This window comes from Peromyscus maniculatus, chromosome X (genome assembly GCF_049852395.1).
Source record: "Peromyscus maniculatus bairdii isolate BWxNUB_F1_BW_parent chromosome X, HU_Pman_BW_mat_3.1, whole genome shotgun sequence".
In the NCBI taxonomy this organism is placed as follows: Eukaryota; Metazoa; Chordata; class Mammalia; order Rodentia; family Cricetidae; genus Peromyscus; species Peromyscus maniculatus.
This window is the reverse complement of record NC_134875.1, coordinates 32,940,161-32,955,806: the sequence shown is the minus strand read 5'-3', so window position 1 is coordinate 32,955,806 and position 15,646 is coordinate 32,940,161. Positions and strand designations below refer to the sequence as shown.

General features: G+C 39.1%; 1 protein-coding gene across 7 annotated transcripts in view; it reads left to right on the top strand.

Annotated features, from left to right (window-relative positions):
• The window catches only part of Gria3 (glutamate ionotropic receptor AMPA type subunit 3), a 284,667-nt gene extending 269,387 nt beyond the window's left edge, over nt 1-15,280 (top strand). For 3 of the 7 annotated variants that reach the window (XR_013048255.1, XM_006981558.4, XM_042269681.2), the window contains 2 exons: nt 7,639-7,886; nt 13,001-15,280. Coding sequence is in view for 5 of the 7 variants with exons in the window: in XM_006981558.4 (XP_006981620.1) it covers nt 7,639-7,884 (246 nt within the window). In the remaining 2 variants the exon portion in view is untranslated. Of the gene's footprint in view, nt 1-4,947; nt 5,063-7,638; nt 7,898-13,000 lie in introns of all 7 variants that reach the window. The other 4 variants (XR_013048254.1, XM_016000147.3, XM_016000146.3 and 1 more) reach the window with 3 other exon arrangements.
• The last annotated feature ends 366 nt before the right edge of the window (nt 15,281-15,646 follow it).

The window sequence follows — 15,646 nt, the reverse complement described above, 5'->3', positions numbered from 1 at the left end:
GCTAGATTGATAGTCATTTGGAGAATTGGGGTCCCTGAAAAAAATTGTTATGGACATCTAAGCCTGAAGAGAAAAATGAGGAGAGCTACCTACTCTTGTCTATGTTTCAGTGGGTAATGCATATCAGAGAGTTCCATGTATATTCATTTGCCTTTCGGCCTGCCCTGTGATATGTGGAGACTAAAGCAAATTGCTTGACCTGCGTGTGCTTCAATTTTATAATTCATAAAGTGAGGACCATAAATCTGCCTTCTTGGCGTGGCCATTAAACTTGACCAATAATAAAATTGACTATTGTAATTATGTAAAGGAACTAGGTTGAAAAATGAAAAACTAAAAGAGCTATCTTTGAAATGGTTATTTACTGGGAAAATATAATAAATGAGGCTACAAAAGCATCAGCTATGATCTATGCCTTTGAGAAGCACATGGTTTAGAAGGAGTCACAAGACACCCAGAAATAAGGCAAGGTGAACAGAGGGAAAACATTTGAGTTAGAAGGGGGAAAGCATCCTGACAAAAACATCTAAAATGACCAAATGCACACCTAATTCTCTTTTCTTCAAAACTCCAGTGTGTGTGTGTGTGTGTGTGTGTGTGTGTGTGTGTGTGTGTGTGTGTGTGTGTGTTAATTGACTTGAGTTAGACTTCACAGTACATCTAGTAAGGCACAGGAAGGGAGAAGCCTGTATGAGTCAAAGCATGTTTACTTTGCCATTTTGGAAACTTAGTCTATCCCACAGCAACACAGAGGTGAGGAGCTTTCTTCTCTTCATATCTCTCCTCACCTTGTTGAGTGGCATTATCTGTGATTTCTGATGACAACTTTTATGTTCCTTGGGTGTGATGCTGCTTGAAATGTTGGTTTTGCCTTCATTTCTTTTTTCCTTTTTTGCACTGCCCTAATTTTATTTTTTTAAGAATTTTTTTTATTCATTTTACATACCACAGGATGGTCAAGCTAGAACAGGGATGGAGTGGGAGAGCAATGAAAGAGATACCATGATAGAGGGAGACATCATAGGGATAGGGAGAAACCTGGTGCTAGGGAACTTCCCAAGAATCCCCAAGAATGACCCCATCTTACTAGCAGCAGTGGAGAGGGTGCCTGAGCTGGCCTACTCCTGTAATCAGATTAGTGAATATTCCAATCGCCTTCATTTCTATTTTGACGCTCCCAGGAGTACATTGTTTCCCTGCCAAATTTCATTAACACTGGGTTGTTTGGGGGTTTTTTTTTTGTTGTTGTTGTTGTTGTTGTTGTTTGATTTTGTTTTTGTGGTTTTTTTTCCTTTTTTTTCTGATCAAAGACTAACATTCTGGGACTCTATGATTTGTTAGAGTTCTTTACTGTCTGCGTATCTAGGAGGAGATCTGAATATTCTCAGCCTCAGCACTATAGGCATTTGGAACCAGAGGATGCATTCATTGTTGTGAAGACTGTGCTATAATTATAGGATGTTTATCAGCATGCATGGCCTCTACCTATTGGATGCCTGTATCATTCCCTAGCCCATTATTTTTTTGACAACAAAAATGACACGAGGCATTACCAAATGTCCTCTGGGGGACAAAAGGCCCTGCCCCAGCCCCCTGCTCAAAAGCTATTACACCAAGGTAACCTGCAACGTAAACTGGAATGGGGAACAGCTACTAGCTGTTCTGTGAAAGCTACTGAATGGCCCAAGGCAGGCATAGGCCATTTGTCAGGAGAAGAACATTAATATGCTGAGATACTAAGTCTGGACTTAGGCAAGAGTATATAGTTGACAGCCTAGAATAAGTCCCTATCACAACAAAATTCATCCATTCTCCAAAGCAGTGCTTATAAAACATTTTGTTCCAGGACTCTTCATATTCTTAAAAATTACTGCAAAAATATAAAAATATTTTGTTTGTGTTTGTTGTATCTATTAATATTCATCATGTCCAAAGCGAAAACAACAGAAAAGGAATATATTCATTGATTTATTTTTAAAGTAGCACAGTACATGTTAAAATAAATAATATACCTTTATGAAAACTATTTTCAAAACAAGTTACAAAAATGAAACTGGCTTATTTTTGTAGCTCTCTTAATATTTAGCTTATATTAAAAGATGGGATTATCATTTCTACTTCTTAATTCATTTTGTTATGATTTCATATATCATGTAGCCTATAAGGAATTTGTATATCATGAAGTAATAATAGTGAGAAAGGCCAATTTATGCCTTAGCATCACAATAAAATGCTTTAACTTCCCAGACCCTCTAATGAAAGGGTTTCAGTGATCCCTCAGGGGTCCCTGATACACACTTTGACAACCACTGCTCTAAACCCACATACTCCACTTCTATCAATCTATGTCACTTAAATGTTTATGAACATCTTCTAACACCAGGATATCTAGAGGATAGAAACCTCCATTAACCCTAGTGTGATAACTTTAATCAGGCTGCTCTGTTCCTAAGATCTAATCAAAGCAGCAGTACTGAACAAATTGAAAGAGGTATTTTTAAGAACGCAGAACCTTGAAGGAGATCGAGGCCTGATAAGGACGCAGTCAGAGAGCAATGAGAAGCCACTGAAACTTTTGGAATAAAAAGGAAGTACAGAAAGGATATATAGGCCTGATGAACCCAGGTTACCCCTCATGACATTAGAAAGCATCTTGCCCTGTATCTTTTTTTCCTCTTCTTTTAAATTAAGAGATTTTTCTATTCATTTTACATATCAATCACAGATTCCCCCGTCCTCCCTCTCCCACCCCCCAGCCTTCCCACCCAACCCATCCCCCATTCCCACCTCCTCCAAGACAAGGTCTCCCAGGCCATCTGGGTAAGCGAGACAGTTGTTTGGCTTGAACTGTTTGGGGGGCCCCCAGGCAGTGGGACCAGGACCTGTCCCTGGTGCATAAGCTAGCTTTTTGGAGCCTGGTGCCTATGGTGAGACACTTTGTGCAGCCTTGGTGCAGGGAGGAGGGGCTTGGACCTGCCTTAATGGTGTGTACTGGGCTTGCCCTATATCTTAAAACAACTTCCACAATGCTACATCTCACCCCAGAACCTGGCTCAAAGGACAGCCCTGGGAGAGAAGTGATGATGATAGCATAACAAATAAGAAAGAAGAGAAAGAAAGCAACTCCCACATTGCTCTCAGGGCAATAGATGGCCTTGCTGACCTTTCAAATAATCTAAGATACAACTTTCACTGTCAATACTATCTTAAGGAGGCTCAAAGTTTTGTGCATGATTGTTGGAATTCTGGTTGATACTTGAGAAGCCTAGGGTTTGAGTGTTGATGGAAGGAACTTGTTTAAAGTATGAAAGGAGCTCAGTTTCCTTGTAAGACACAGAATGAAGATATTCTGACTACCACGCCCTGCACTAATGAAGAGGGTATCACCTCCCTGCTACTAAAGATTTATTGCTTTTCAAATCCCAAGTACTCTGAAATTGCATATAATTTTAAATGATGATGCATATCTCGGAATATCTCAAACTGAGATGGTCCTTCTGCTCTCAACTGCAAATGGAAAAAGAAAAGAAAAAAGTTTGGGAGCTGGCATGGCAGAAACCAGATCTTTGTGATTATAGGAAGCTTGTCTGTAACCAGATATATTAATAGGTCCAACTTATCCAAAGTAAGCTAAGAAATGTTATAGCATGCCCATCATTATATAAATTTGTGTGCCTTTTTCCTTTAAGTCAGTGGCATTAGACCAACACACACTAGCGTTGGCAATACTGAACACAAGAACTTGGACACAGTTCACTGCCTCATCATAGAATTAGGCCACCATTTCCATATAACACATTCTTTCCCAAAGTTATTAGAGAAACTTTGTTTTAAATTCAATAGCTATGGGAAGAAGAAAGGATAGTGATCATTATTTCTATTTGATAGTCAAACAAATCTCTCAGAGAGAAAAATCATTGTTGTAAGACCAGTAAGATTTCACACATTGTGCCCAATGGTTCCAAATACAGTCTTTATACACTGAGTAATGGAGGATCCAGGAGTAAGCAGTAACCTAGCCTCCTGAAGATGTATTAGTCTCTCCCTTAAAGAGGTCTTATTTTACCAAATTATTCCCCATAGTACCACACAACAGTGGTAATGTCAATTGGGCATTTTACACAATGCTGTACATATATTCCACTTTGAAAGACTCTGCTCTACTTTCTGGGGATCTAACTTGATTGTAGGAACATCAGAGAGACATAACATCAGTAACTCAGAAACATCCCATGGGCCTGTTTTTCTGCTGTTGAAATGGTCCTCATCAAAAATTTCAAGGTCTACATTGAACCTTCAATGTTAAGAGTAGTGTGTGCATAGTAATTAGAACGTATGGTTGTTGCATGTGGATATGTGTATAGTTCAGTTCTTCAGTAGATCATTTTCAGATGGGCAATAGATTTGTGTAATAGGGGACAAATAATCCAAAGGCATGCTGTTTATACAGGATCTGTTTTCTGTTCAGATTCATTCATTTGTCTTGGTCCACAATATACAAATGTTTCCCTTTCTAGCCCTGTCCTCTTCCCAATCCCCTCCCACACCCATAACTTGCTTTCTGTCTGGAAGTACAAGACACCCGGTTAGATCAAACCTAGCACGCCTCCATCACAACGTTACTGCAAGCTGCCGCCGACGATTGTCGCTTGAGGGGAGACCCTCCTCACTACACACAGCCTATCTAAGGAGTGCCTTTTTTTCTATCCTCATTATTTAACAGTGTGTGCCGATTACTCAAAGCGATATGGGCAGGCCCTGGTAAATATAGCGTTGCTGTAGTGTTAACTTTTTATAAGGTAATGCTCAGGTTGCCTGCAGTGTCTAAAATTACTCTGTGGCCAGGGCCCCCTGCTTTATCGCTTTCTATAGTTTTAAAGTAGTTTGAAGCTTGAATAACATAAAATAACATAATATAATGTTATTTATGTTATTTCCCACGTGAAGAACGCCTGTAAACCTTGCAGTATTGAAACTCAGTGAACAAGGCATCTTAGACAAGCTGAAAAACAAATGGTGGTACGATAAGGGGGAATGTGGAGCCAAGGACTCCGGGAGTAAGGTCAGTCGCTGAAGGTCTTTTTGTACTGATTAGCAATCACATTTTGACCTACTGTTTATTTTCTACCCCCAAACGGCTTTCCTTCCCAACACACACACCCTGCCACAGTGGGACCCCTCCATAACACCAGCACTGTAGAATAAGATAAATGCCAGCCTCATAGGCCTGCCATGTGACATCAACCCATTATGATATAGATCTCTTATGATTAGGGACTCGATCTGGCTCGATGCACTTCCAAAGCTATAAAATAATGAGCTGTGTTATAAAGGGGTTTTACTGTAGTTCATATTTCGAAAGTTCAAAGAGAAAACAACCAATATTAATTCAAAAAAAAAAGATCCAGTTGTGACAGTACTTTATCTTAATCTCTTGCAGTGTCAGAGACTGTAGTTGTAAATACTACTGGTTATTAATATATTATGTCTTTGTCATCAGAAAACAGTCAAGCAAACAACAAAGACTGGTCTCTGTAAGCAGAATGATTAGCTCCCTCCCAGGTGCTGTCATATTAAATTCAGCATCTGTTTGGATCTCAAATCTCATTAAGTCTGTCACACTTTTCTCTTCCAAAGGTGTCATTTGAATCTCTATATGTAATACTTTGAAAATTTAGTCGCATGCTCCTTAAGGGTATACATTGTCAGGATTAACATCACATTGATAAGCATGAAACACTCTTCCCCGCCTCCTTCCTGCCCCCCCCCTTTGCTCCCCTAAGAAAGTTCTTTTTAGTTTCAATTTTTGCCTTTTCCTTTTTCTGAACTAATATTGTGGTATCAGTTAATTCATTTCATGAAATGCCACTCATTTCCCCCATGCAATGAACCATTTTGCTACTGGTTTTCTACATCCCATATCAGGGAATTCTGTAAAACTTAAACACATGGAATTTGAAACTGTTGTTACTGCTACAGATCACATGGGTTATGATAAAGGATCTCTTACCCCATTCAGTGCCATGAACATATATGATGGCAGAAAGAGGGTTCCAGAAATTGGTCCATTTTCTGATTGACTATGAACTACCCCTGCAGCTTGCCTAGAGCTCTACCTTAAGGAAATGACCACTGTCCAATAAGGAACAGAAGTTCTTACTATTCACCTACCTGTCATTCACACTAGAAAAGTGACTATATGTAAGGCTGGCATGGACATAAGGCAACCCACACCCATTGAATACAATTCAGTTTCAGTTGGCCTTTTTATTACAGTAAACAGGTATAGGGTCGGCTCCTATGAAAATAGAATCAGAAGGACATGGCCATTTAAACATATCAGGACTAGCTGAGCCAAAGTACTAATGGTCAGCAATGGCCATCATCTGTCCACTATTTCATCAATTAAATAAGATGCTCAAAATTCACAGGCTTAAAAAAATGGTTATTCTATTCAACTCCTTTCAGCAGCAAAATGGTTACATTCCCTCTAAAAAGACTACAAAATGCTATTTTATTTTTTTTCAAAGAAAGACTCCTGGCCCTTGGTGTGCCCTACCTCAAGGTAGGGCTCAAGACACCAATTTTTTTCTTTCCATTGTTCAGCAGTTCAGTTTTTTCTTTTTTATGCAAGCAGATAGCTTAGTCAGATTTGCTGTTTGACCTGAAAGGCACTGACCGCCTTCCTCAATTTTTCCTCCATCTTAAATAGAGAGTAGATAGGCATAGCATTTTTTTAATTAGTCCTGCATTCCCTGGAGTAAAATATTAAAATGAGCTGAACTTTTTTTGGTTTTTTTGATTTTTTTTTTTTGGTTCTTGTTTTTAGTCATCAATGATCTAGAAAATCTTTCTGATTTGTGTGGAGCCAGTTGAGGACACAATGAACCCTCCTGATGGCTCCCTTTAACTTTCAGGAAGTTGGAGTGAAGCCAACTCTTTGTGTTATGCCCTTCTTCTAGCAGCACAAAGACTTGCTGCCCTGATTTTGAACTTAGCAACCAATTCTCCAAGGGGGCAATTTATCAGTCACTGGGGAAAAAGACACTTAACCCTTTTTACACAACTCCCCAGGAAGTAATTCCCCACACAAGAATATAAGGGACCTCTAATAGTCTCACCTAGTTGCTTAAAGACAAATTGTTAAGAAAGTTTGTCACAGGGAGAACAAGGGGAAAGGGGGTATTGTGAGGCAGAGAGGGGCAAGAGTGCTTCAGTTCCCAAATGAAAAGAATGTTACATTTGTAGGAATTATGCCACAACTCAACTCTGGAAAATGGTGTGTGTTTAGGCTGGCAGAGAGATGCATTATGCTTGTGTTTACTGTTTTGTTCCCCTGGACAAATGATGTCTTATTTAGTGGTTGAACACTGTGTTAAACATTTGGAGATACTAAGAGGCATAAAGAATGAAAACAAAAGGACATTTAGGTGAGAATCAAAACGGTCAACAGAAGCACAATCTACCATCTTGCTGGTCCTTATGAAACATCAGCCAATTGCCAGAGCTGAGTCCAAACACTTACACAATGTTTAGTTATTTTACAATTTAGAACTGTCCTATACTGTTGTGATGTGTTATGATGTTCTATTGCCTTTGTTTTCCTCAAGAACTAATCACCTTGTTCATTTTTCTTAGGACAAGACCAGTGCTCTAAGCCTGAGCAATGTGGCAGGCGTGTTCTATATACTTGTCGGAGGTCTGGGTCTGGCCATGATGGTGGCTTTGATAGAATTCTGTTACAAATCACGGGCAGAGTCCAAACGCATGAAACTCACAAAGAACACCCAAAACTTTAAGCCTGCTCCTGCCACCAACACTCAGAATTATGCTACATACAGAGAAGGCTACAACGTGTATGGAACAGAAAGTGTTAAGATCTAGGGGTACGGTTAAGGTCTAGTAAACTAATCGGCCTTATGTTTCTGTGTGTCAACCTTTTGTTGTTGTTGTTGTTCTTTCTTGTTTTTACTTTGCTTTGATTTTAGCATTGTCTCTTTGCTACTAGTTTTCTGTAAACAATGATTGTGCCCTCTTGTCAGTGAGCAGTGCTTTTCTAAAATTAAGTTATGGTCTGTGACACAAAAGGGAAAAAAAGCAATTCTTAAAGCAATACTGTTCAATGCAAATGTATGTGAGTAACATGTGTGACCCACATGAATAACATTTAACTGTTCTAGTAGTTATAGCTTTAAAGTAAAACAAGTAAAGTTAATTCTAATGACAAATTTCACTGAGGCCAAGATATCAAAATACCATTTCAATGTTGTCAATTAAACAAGAAGATTAAAAATTAATGAGACATTTTATGTTATTTTATCCATACTAATCTTTGAAATTTGGGATGCTTTTGTACTTAGGACATACCTCAAGCGATACTAGCAACAGATCAAATATTCAATAGTTACATGTGCCCCAAGGCTGCCATGTTAGACAGTACAGTTCTAGAGCACGCAGATATTCTGGAACTACGGTTTAAACTAGGAAATAGAAGCCAGACCCTGCCACCTCAGGTAGGGAAATGCTTCCATGAAAGAGTTGTGGTTCTTTTAATTAAACAGTGGAAGCATGAAACAAATTTCTTAATCTTTGAGTCACTTTGTTATCCCTTCCTTGGAACTGATGGTGCTCAGGTAAGTAAGGGTCTAGGTTCCTTGCTGCTGACCAAATCAAAATTAATACTTAGGAAAATCTGACTCCCAATAACTCATCTAAGTGTATAGGCAAGCATGTATTAGAATAATGCCTCCATTCTACAAGTATATAAAAGAAGAAAGTTTGACCACCTTCCGAGTACATTTGCCTAACTGACATGCCTATGGAAAGTGGAAGAGAACAACTAGCAACTTCCTTATTTCAAGTGGCTAACTTTGACCTTGTCAATAAATGTCAATAAGCTCTAATTTCTATTAAGACTTCTACATTTTGACCTTCTTATATGTAAGCCTGCAAATATTTTAGTCAATTTTTAAACATTTTATCCAAATAAATCATTTGCTATGACCATGGAAGCATCATTTTATTTGATGAAGTTGCTGGTTGTCCTGTTGTCCTACAGATTGCAGCCTTTGGCTACTACACACTCAGTACAATTAACTAACCTGTTAACAAATTGTTTTCACTGTATTTGTGAATGTTCAACCCATAAGTTCATCTGTCATTAGCACTATTGGCATGCAATCATTTAATGTTCTCGTGTGCTAGTGCTTTGAGTTGATGATACAGTTCAGTTGGGGGCACATCATTTCCTTTTTTCGTAGGACAGTTTAGGAACAATTTCAATCTAGCACAATTACTGCAAATCCCAAGGAGTTGAAGTCCAATTATTTAGTATATCTTAAGAATGTATAGCAGTTTTTCAAGTTCTGTCACATCTATTCCCTCAGTTGTGATTAAATGTAGCAGGCAATATTTTCCCTCGGGTACCTAAAACTCAGTCACAGCAAATGGCTTGTCCAAGGCAATGAAACTAGATAGTGGCAGGTTCAGGTTTAAAGTGCAGCCCCGCCTCCTCAATCTGTAGTCTGGTAGTCTTCAGGAAACTTGAAGCCTTAGTGAGATTTTGTCAGTTTGAAAAGAGATTGTAAGTTTGTCACAGCTATCCATGAAGGCCATTAGATGGCTGAGCAGTTTAGAGCACTTGCTGCTCTTGCAAAGGGCTAGCATTCAGTTCCCTACATCCATATGGCAGCCCACAGCCATCTGTAGCTCCAGTTTCAGGAGAGCCAATACCCTCTTCTGTCCTCCATGGGCATGGTACACATATGATGCATTTATATTCATGCAGACAAAACACTCATGTACACGAAATAAATACAATTAATATATATTGTTTAAAAGCCACTTGGAAAACTTCTTAGACTCTCCATGCCCCCACTCCTTGGGCATTCCACTCCATGTAGTACTATATGCATTCCTGGTTTCTGGAGAAAGAATCTTTTACAACAGATCAGGGCTCCAAGAATTTATGGCCCTACTTTCCAGTTACTATAACCTCATAGTCTCTTGTTAAATTCCCAAAATAATGTTTTTCAATCACAAATTACATGGAGATATTATGAGAATGTGGATCCTAATACAGATTCCAGAGAAAATTTCAGAAGAAGAAAAGGAAAGGGAAACTGAAAGAGAAAGGAAGGAAGGAATAGAGGAAGAGGGACAGAGAGAGAAAGAGGAAGGTGAAAAGAGAGAGGAGGAGGGAGAGAGAAGGGAGAGGTAGAACTAGATTATCAGTCCTTTGAGCATGTCATTATAGCCTTAAATTGGAGGCCATAGAACACCATAGTGGATGGAAAAGTCTCAAAACCTAGCTTGCTATAATAGCTTTCTGGCTTTCTTCTAGTCAACTTGAGTATTATTATTATTATTGTAGAGCAAAATTATGGATAATTGAAATAAAAGTCAATTAGACATAGACATCACTACCATCATGGTTACAGCCCAGTTACCCAGTTTCTTAGCACGTATCTCTGGCATAATAAAGTAGCCTGAGAAGAGTATCTGTTTAAAAAAAAAAAAAACTTCCCAGCCATTCTTCCCTTGGTGTTAGGAGACTTTGCTTCTCCCCTATTCACCTTTGATTTCCAAACAAGTCCTACAATATCTCTACATAATTCTGATCTCTTATCTAGTTTCTTGTTTTCTGAGTTGGCCTTGGTGGTCATGGTCTATTTGGAGCATGCAGGTGAAAGGGTACCCTGAAGTTTTACTTGTCTTGCTAATTATCAGGGCCTGCCTTATGAGTTTATAGGACCTTTAAGTGATCAGGAAGTGTGACTCAGTTTAAGTCACCCAGAAGAATAAGAGCCAATAAAATATGTCTAATAAAAAGGAACCTTAGAAAGGATATGGGGTCTCTACTCATTTTCTATGGGTGGTGGTGGTACCATGATTACTGGTCTCAGGAGAACATATGCCTTAGTTTCAGATTCTGTTTAGCATCCACTTGGAAGGAGAAGTTGTCTCGACAACCTGCTACCTCTCTAAGTTACTAACTAGGCGTTAGAAGTAAACCCCACCTCCAAGCATTCCCTGGCAAATGACCCCAACTCATTGCTCCCGGGGTTGACTATCTTAAAACTGCTTTTAGAAACCACCCAGTTTCCTTAAGACTAGGGAAAACTACACCTTGCTTCTTTGGCTTCTTCGGTGATGTTTTTGAAATCCCTCCCATTTTGCAAGACCTCAACAAGCCTGGAATTGGGGGAAAATTCCATTTTTCCTCCTCTGGACCATCCAATGAAATATTAATATTTTTCAAAGTAATCAACTTTCCTTATATATGTAGATATTCTTTGAGTGGGAGAAAGATTGAGACAGGGGCTTATTCTGTAACCCAGAATGACCTAAAACTCACAGCAACTCTCCTGTCTGAGTACTGGGAATCATAGATGTGAGCCATCAGGCCCAGCTTGCATTCTTGCTAGAGATTTTTTTTTTACTACTTAAGGGAATTATGAAAAAAGAGAAAAAAGAACTAATTTTGTGTCAAGTAGAGACAAATTTCTGAATAACTGAGGCAGTGATGTTCTTTTTTCTCAGAGGGTTTTTCTCTTAGTCATGATACTGTTTCCCCTCTTGCTGTTTAAAAGCAGGAAACGGGCACTGAGAGGTCAAGTCACTTTCTTAGAGTTATGAGACCAGGTAAAGATGTACCATTGACAACAAGAAAGAGAGAAAAACAACTCCATATAAGGATATACCATGGACAACAAGAAAGAAAAACTACTCCAGATGAGGATATACCATTGCCTATAAGAATGAGAGACAGAAATGACTCCAGATCAGGATATACCATTAACTATAAGAGAGAGAAATGACTCCAGCTAGGGATATACCATTGACTATAAGAACAAGAGAGAAATGACTCCATATAAGGATATACCATTGAATGAGAGAGAGAGAGAGAGAGAGAGAGAGAGAGAGAGAGAGAGAGAGAGAGAGAGAAATTACTCTAGATAAGGATATATCGTTGTCTATAAAAAAAGGAGAGAGAGAAATGACTCCATTGATAATAAGAAAAAGAAAGAGAACTGACTCGGGACTTTGGGGTACAAAAGAAAACCTTTTCCTATTCCCATGATAACCTTTTGGCTCCTTGCACACATCTTTAACATTCTCACATGTGTTTATTCCAGGACCAGTGTTAGATAATGATGTTATTCATTCAACCTAAATTAAGGATTCACTCAAGAGAAAAATGAGTGTTCCATTAGTGTACAGGGAAAGGTGGTTGAGAAGGGCTATGAGCCTGAACAGGAGGCAAAAAAGTGATCCTGAGTTTACAGAGTCAGGGCCAATGTATACCCTACATCTAGTCAAGGCCATGAAAATGAGGGTATTACCAGCATCCTCTCAATCAGGCTGCTAATTTCAAGGCAAAGCACCCATAGTTGCCAAGCTGCTCCATGGGTATCACTGCTGTTGCCTGTTTTCTAGAATGTGCTATCCCTTTAAACTCCTTGTGTTACTTTCAGACTTTAAACACTAAGGTTGAAGGTATTAAGAGAAAAGAGCAGTCCCCAATCAAGGAACAAATAAGAAATTTTCTGCTCATACTCAAAATGGATTTGAATTCAGTAAGCCGTAAAATTCTGTGCCCTCTGTCCTAGGAAAACAATCTTTGTCACATCTGCAATAAGAATTTGCTCTGCAATGTATTTGTCCTGACTGCCTCTATTTAAATGTCACTAAAACTATATAATATACCTACACCCTGAGTGATTAAAGTCTCGAGTTAGACTTCCTGCATGTTAGTACAATCCACGCATATGATAGAAAACCACCCTAATTTAATCTATTCCAAACCATCTGCATCAGTTGAAAATATTAACCAGACCTGTTGCCTACATCCAATCAAACTGTGGGTGGAGGATGGCTCCCATAATGCCAACTTAAGAAAACAGTCACTTTGTTTGTCCAAAGTCAAGTGAGCCATTAATAAATGTCTTGGTTCCCAATGAAAGTCCCTTCACACTGTAATGTCCCCTTGCCTTTGCAGATCCCTTCCCACTGGAAGCATGGAATGAGAGGAAATCGCTGAAAATGTGGCTGCTTCAAGGATCCTGAGCCAGATTTCACTCTCCTTGGTGTCGGGCATGACACGAATATTGCTGATGGTGCCATGACCTTTCAATAGGAAAAACTGATTTTTCTTTTCCTTCAGTGCCTTATGGAACACTCTGAGACTCGGGACAATGCAAACCATCATTGAAATCGTTTTTTGCTTTGCTTGAAAAAAATTAAAATAAAACCAACAAAAAAGTGGACATGCAAGATTCCAGTATGCGGAAAAAAAATCTTATTAAAAACATCAGTTCAACAAAAGCCATTCTTTGATACCACTGCACAATATACAAAACCATGTTCTTTAATACACACACACATATACTTGCATACATGCACATACACACACACACACACACACACACACACACACACACACACACACACACACACACAAATTTAATTCCAGTTCAGCAAATAGACCCATCTTAGCTAAAAGAAGTAATTCCTCCTGATTAAAAAAACAAAATCTGTCTCCCAGTGTTTGGGCAGACAGACAGGCATTTCTTCTAGGATCTGCTGATCAGATGTTTTTGGTATTTCCTGTTGGTGGTGATGTTCTGTGCACCCTATTTCCTTTCGATGTTGCTGAAATGTGTATATCTTTAGAATGTAAATGTGACACTTAAGACAATTCAAATGCTTTGGGAAAGAGACTGAATGGTGACAGTGTTCTTGCAATGGTTTTGTGGAAAAAAAAAATGTTTGGAGAACTTCCCATAGTGGAAGTGAAGGGATTAATAGAGCTTTCGAAGTTGACTTCTGTGTGTAGCAAGGGGTGGAGCACTATTAGGCATACCTCTGGGTGCTTTCCTAAAATGGATCCCGGAGCTTTCGAAGAAGCCTGGAATTACAGCTCACAGATCTGTTTTTCTTGATTCAGTGTGCATTTTAAGTTGATATAGCCGAGTAGTAAGCATTGAGGTGAGGGAAATGCTGCCTATTCTCCCAGTTGTGTTTGGAATATCTTTCTCAGAAACAACACTGTGTTTAGCTCTGCTTTCTCTGCTAAGTATGCCTTTCAAGTGTACAACACGGAGACAGGACCGTGTTTCAAGGCAGGCCAGTGGGTTCAGACCACAGTTCTCAATCTGACTTTACTCTTGCTAGGTCTGTTTTACCAGCTGTTGCCTGTTACCGCCTGCCTGTGGCTCTCCGTCAGACTGCATGTGTCCTTTTCTAGTTTGCAAAGACTAAGATGCATTCCCAAACCTATTGCTAACCTGAGGGACCTCAGCATCACTCCCAGGTCCTTGCTTGGAGCAGTTTCTCTACTGACTCACCGAAGATCGCTCCACTGCTCCATGGGCTATCAAGTAACTAATTGCATACCTGCTGTTGGCATCATCAGAACAGTCAGAGGAAATAGTCTCCGCTCACTAATTACCTCCTATATAACGACGTATGCTTTATGTAGTTCAGTAGTTTGCTCTCATCAGTAACGTACATTGGAAAGTTTCCAGACTGTACAAATTAGGAGCCCACCTTCATTTCCCAAGTGTGACCCTTAGATGCTTAGTTGACTCGCTGCATATTTGCTCTCGTCTTTAGAAAAGAAAAGAAGAGGTCTCGTTCCAATGAAACATTTCCAGAAAGGTGTAATATAAACTTTCATTCCAGAAAGTGTGTCATAAGCAAATAACTCACATGTCAGATTTTAAATGGTATTGAATACAAAAGAAAGCTGTTGTGTTTTGTTTTGTTTTGTTTTCATGAAACTGTGATTTTTCAACTTATGAATGCTATAATGTCCCAGTGCGGGAAGCTAACGCTGTGTGAATATGAAGTTGTATAAAACAAACCAAGCAACCTATACACAAATGTTTTCATAGGCACTGTATAAAGAGAAATGTATGTTTATTGACTCAAATCAGTTTTTCAGAGAGGAAACTTTACTGAGATTAAGAAGCGGGTAAATTGGTTTGTTATTTAAAAAAAAAAAAAAACTTGCATGTTTAAAAAAATGTTGATTGCTTCAAATTTCTGCTATTAACTTCAAGCTATGGGATTTTGGCGGTAGTCACTTGAGGATTTTTTTTTCCAATTCTTTTCTTTTTGTTGTTAAAGCTGTACTTCAGTGAACAGAAAAATTGCCAAGCAAACTAATGGCCGTAAAAGTGTAAATTGCATGTGTGGGCATAATTACCAAACCTCATTGCCATGAGGTATTGTACAAAGTTTTAATACATTTTGTAAATAAAATTGTAAAGAAAGAGTTCTGTCTCTGCACATTGACTAGCTGTTTCAAATTTACGTGGTGTGGGTGCCAAGACGTTATTATTCACTAATTAGCTTCTCACCTGAAGCCCTGCCAGCTCTCACAGGCTCCTTACTGCGAAAAGGTTGCATCTCTCCCCATCCCAACTGCAAATCAGTCAAACTTCAGTCAGGCTCCAGGCCCCTCAGCCAAACTAAGCCTCACTCCCACATTTTACATTAGCTTACCTTGAAGGTCTTCCATGCTCCTTCTTTGCCTCCAACATGTGTTAGGAGTCTTTCCCTCCTCCACTGGAAAACCTTTATTCAATCAAGAGTCACCAATTTAGTATAGGTAAAGAAAGAATGCAGTGGACTATACTGG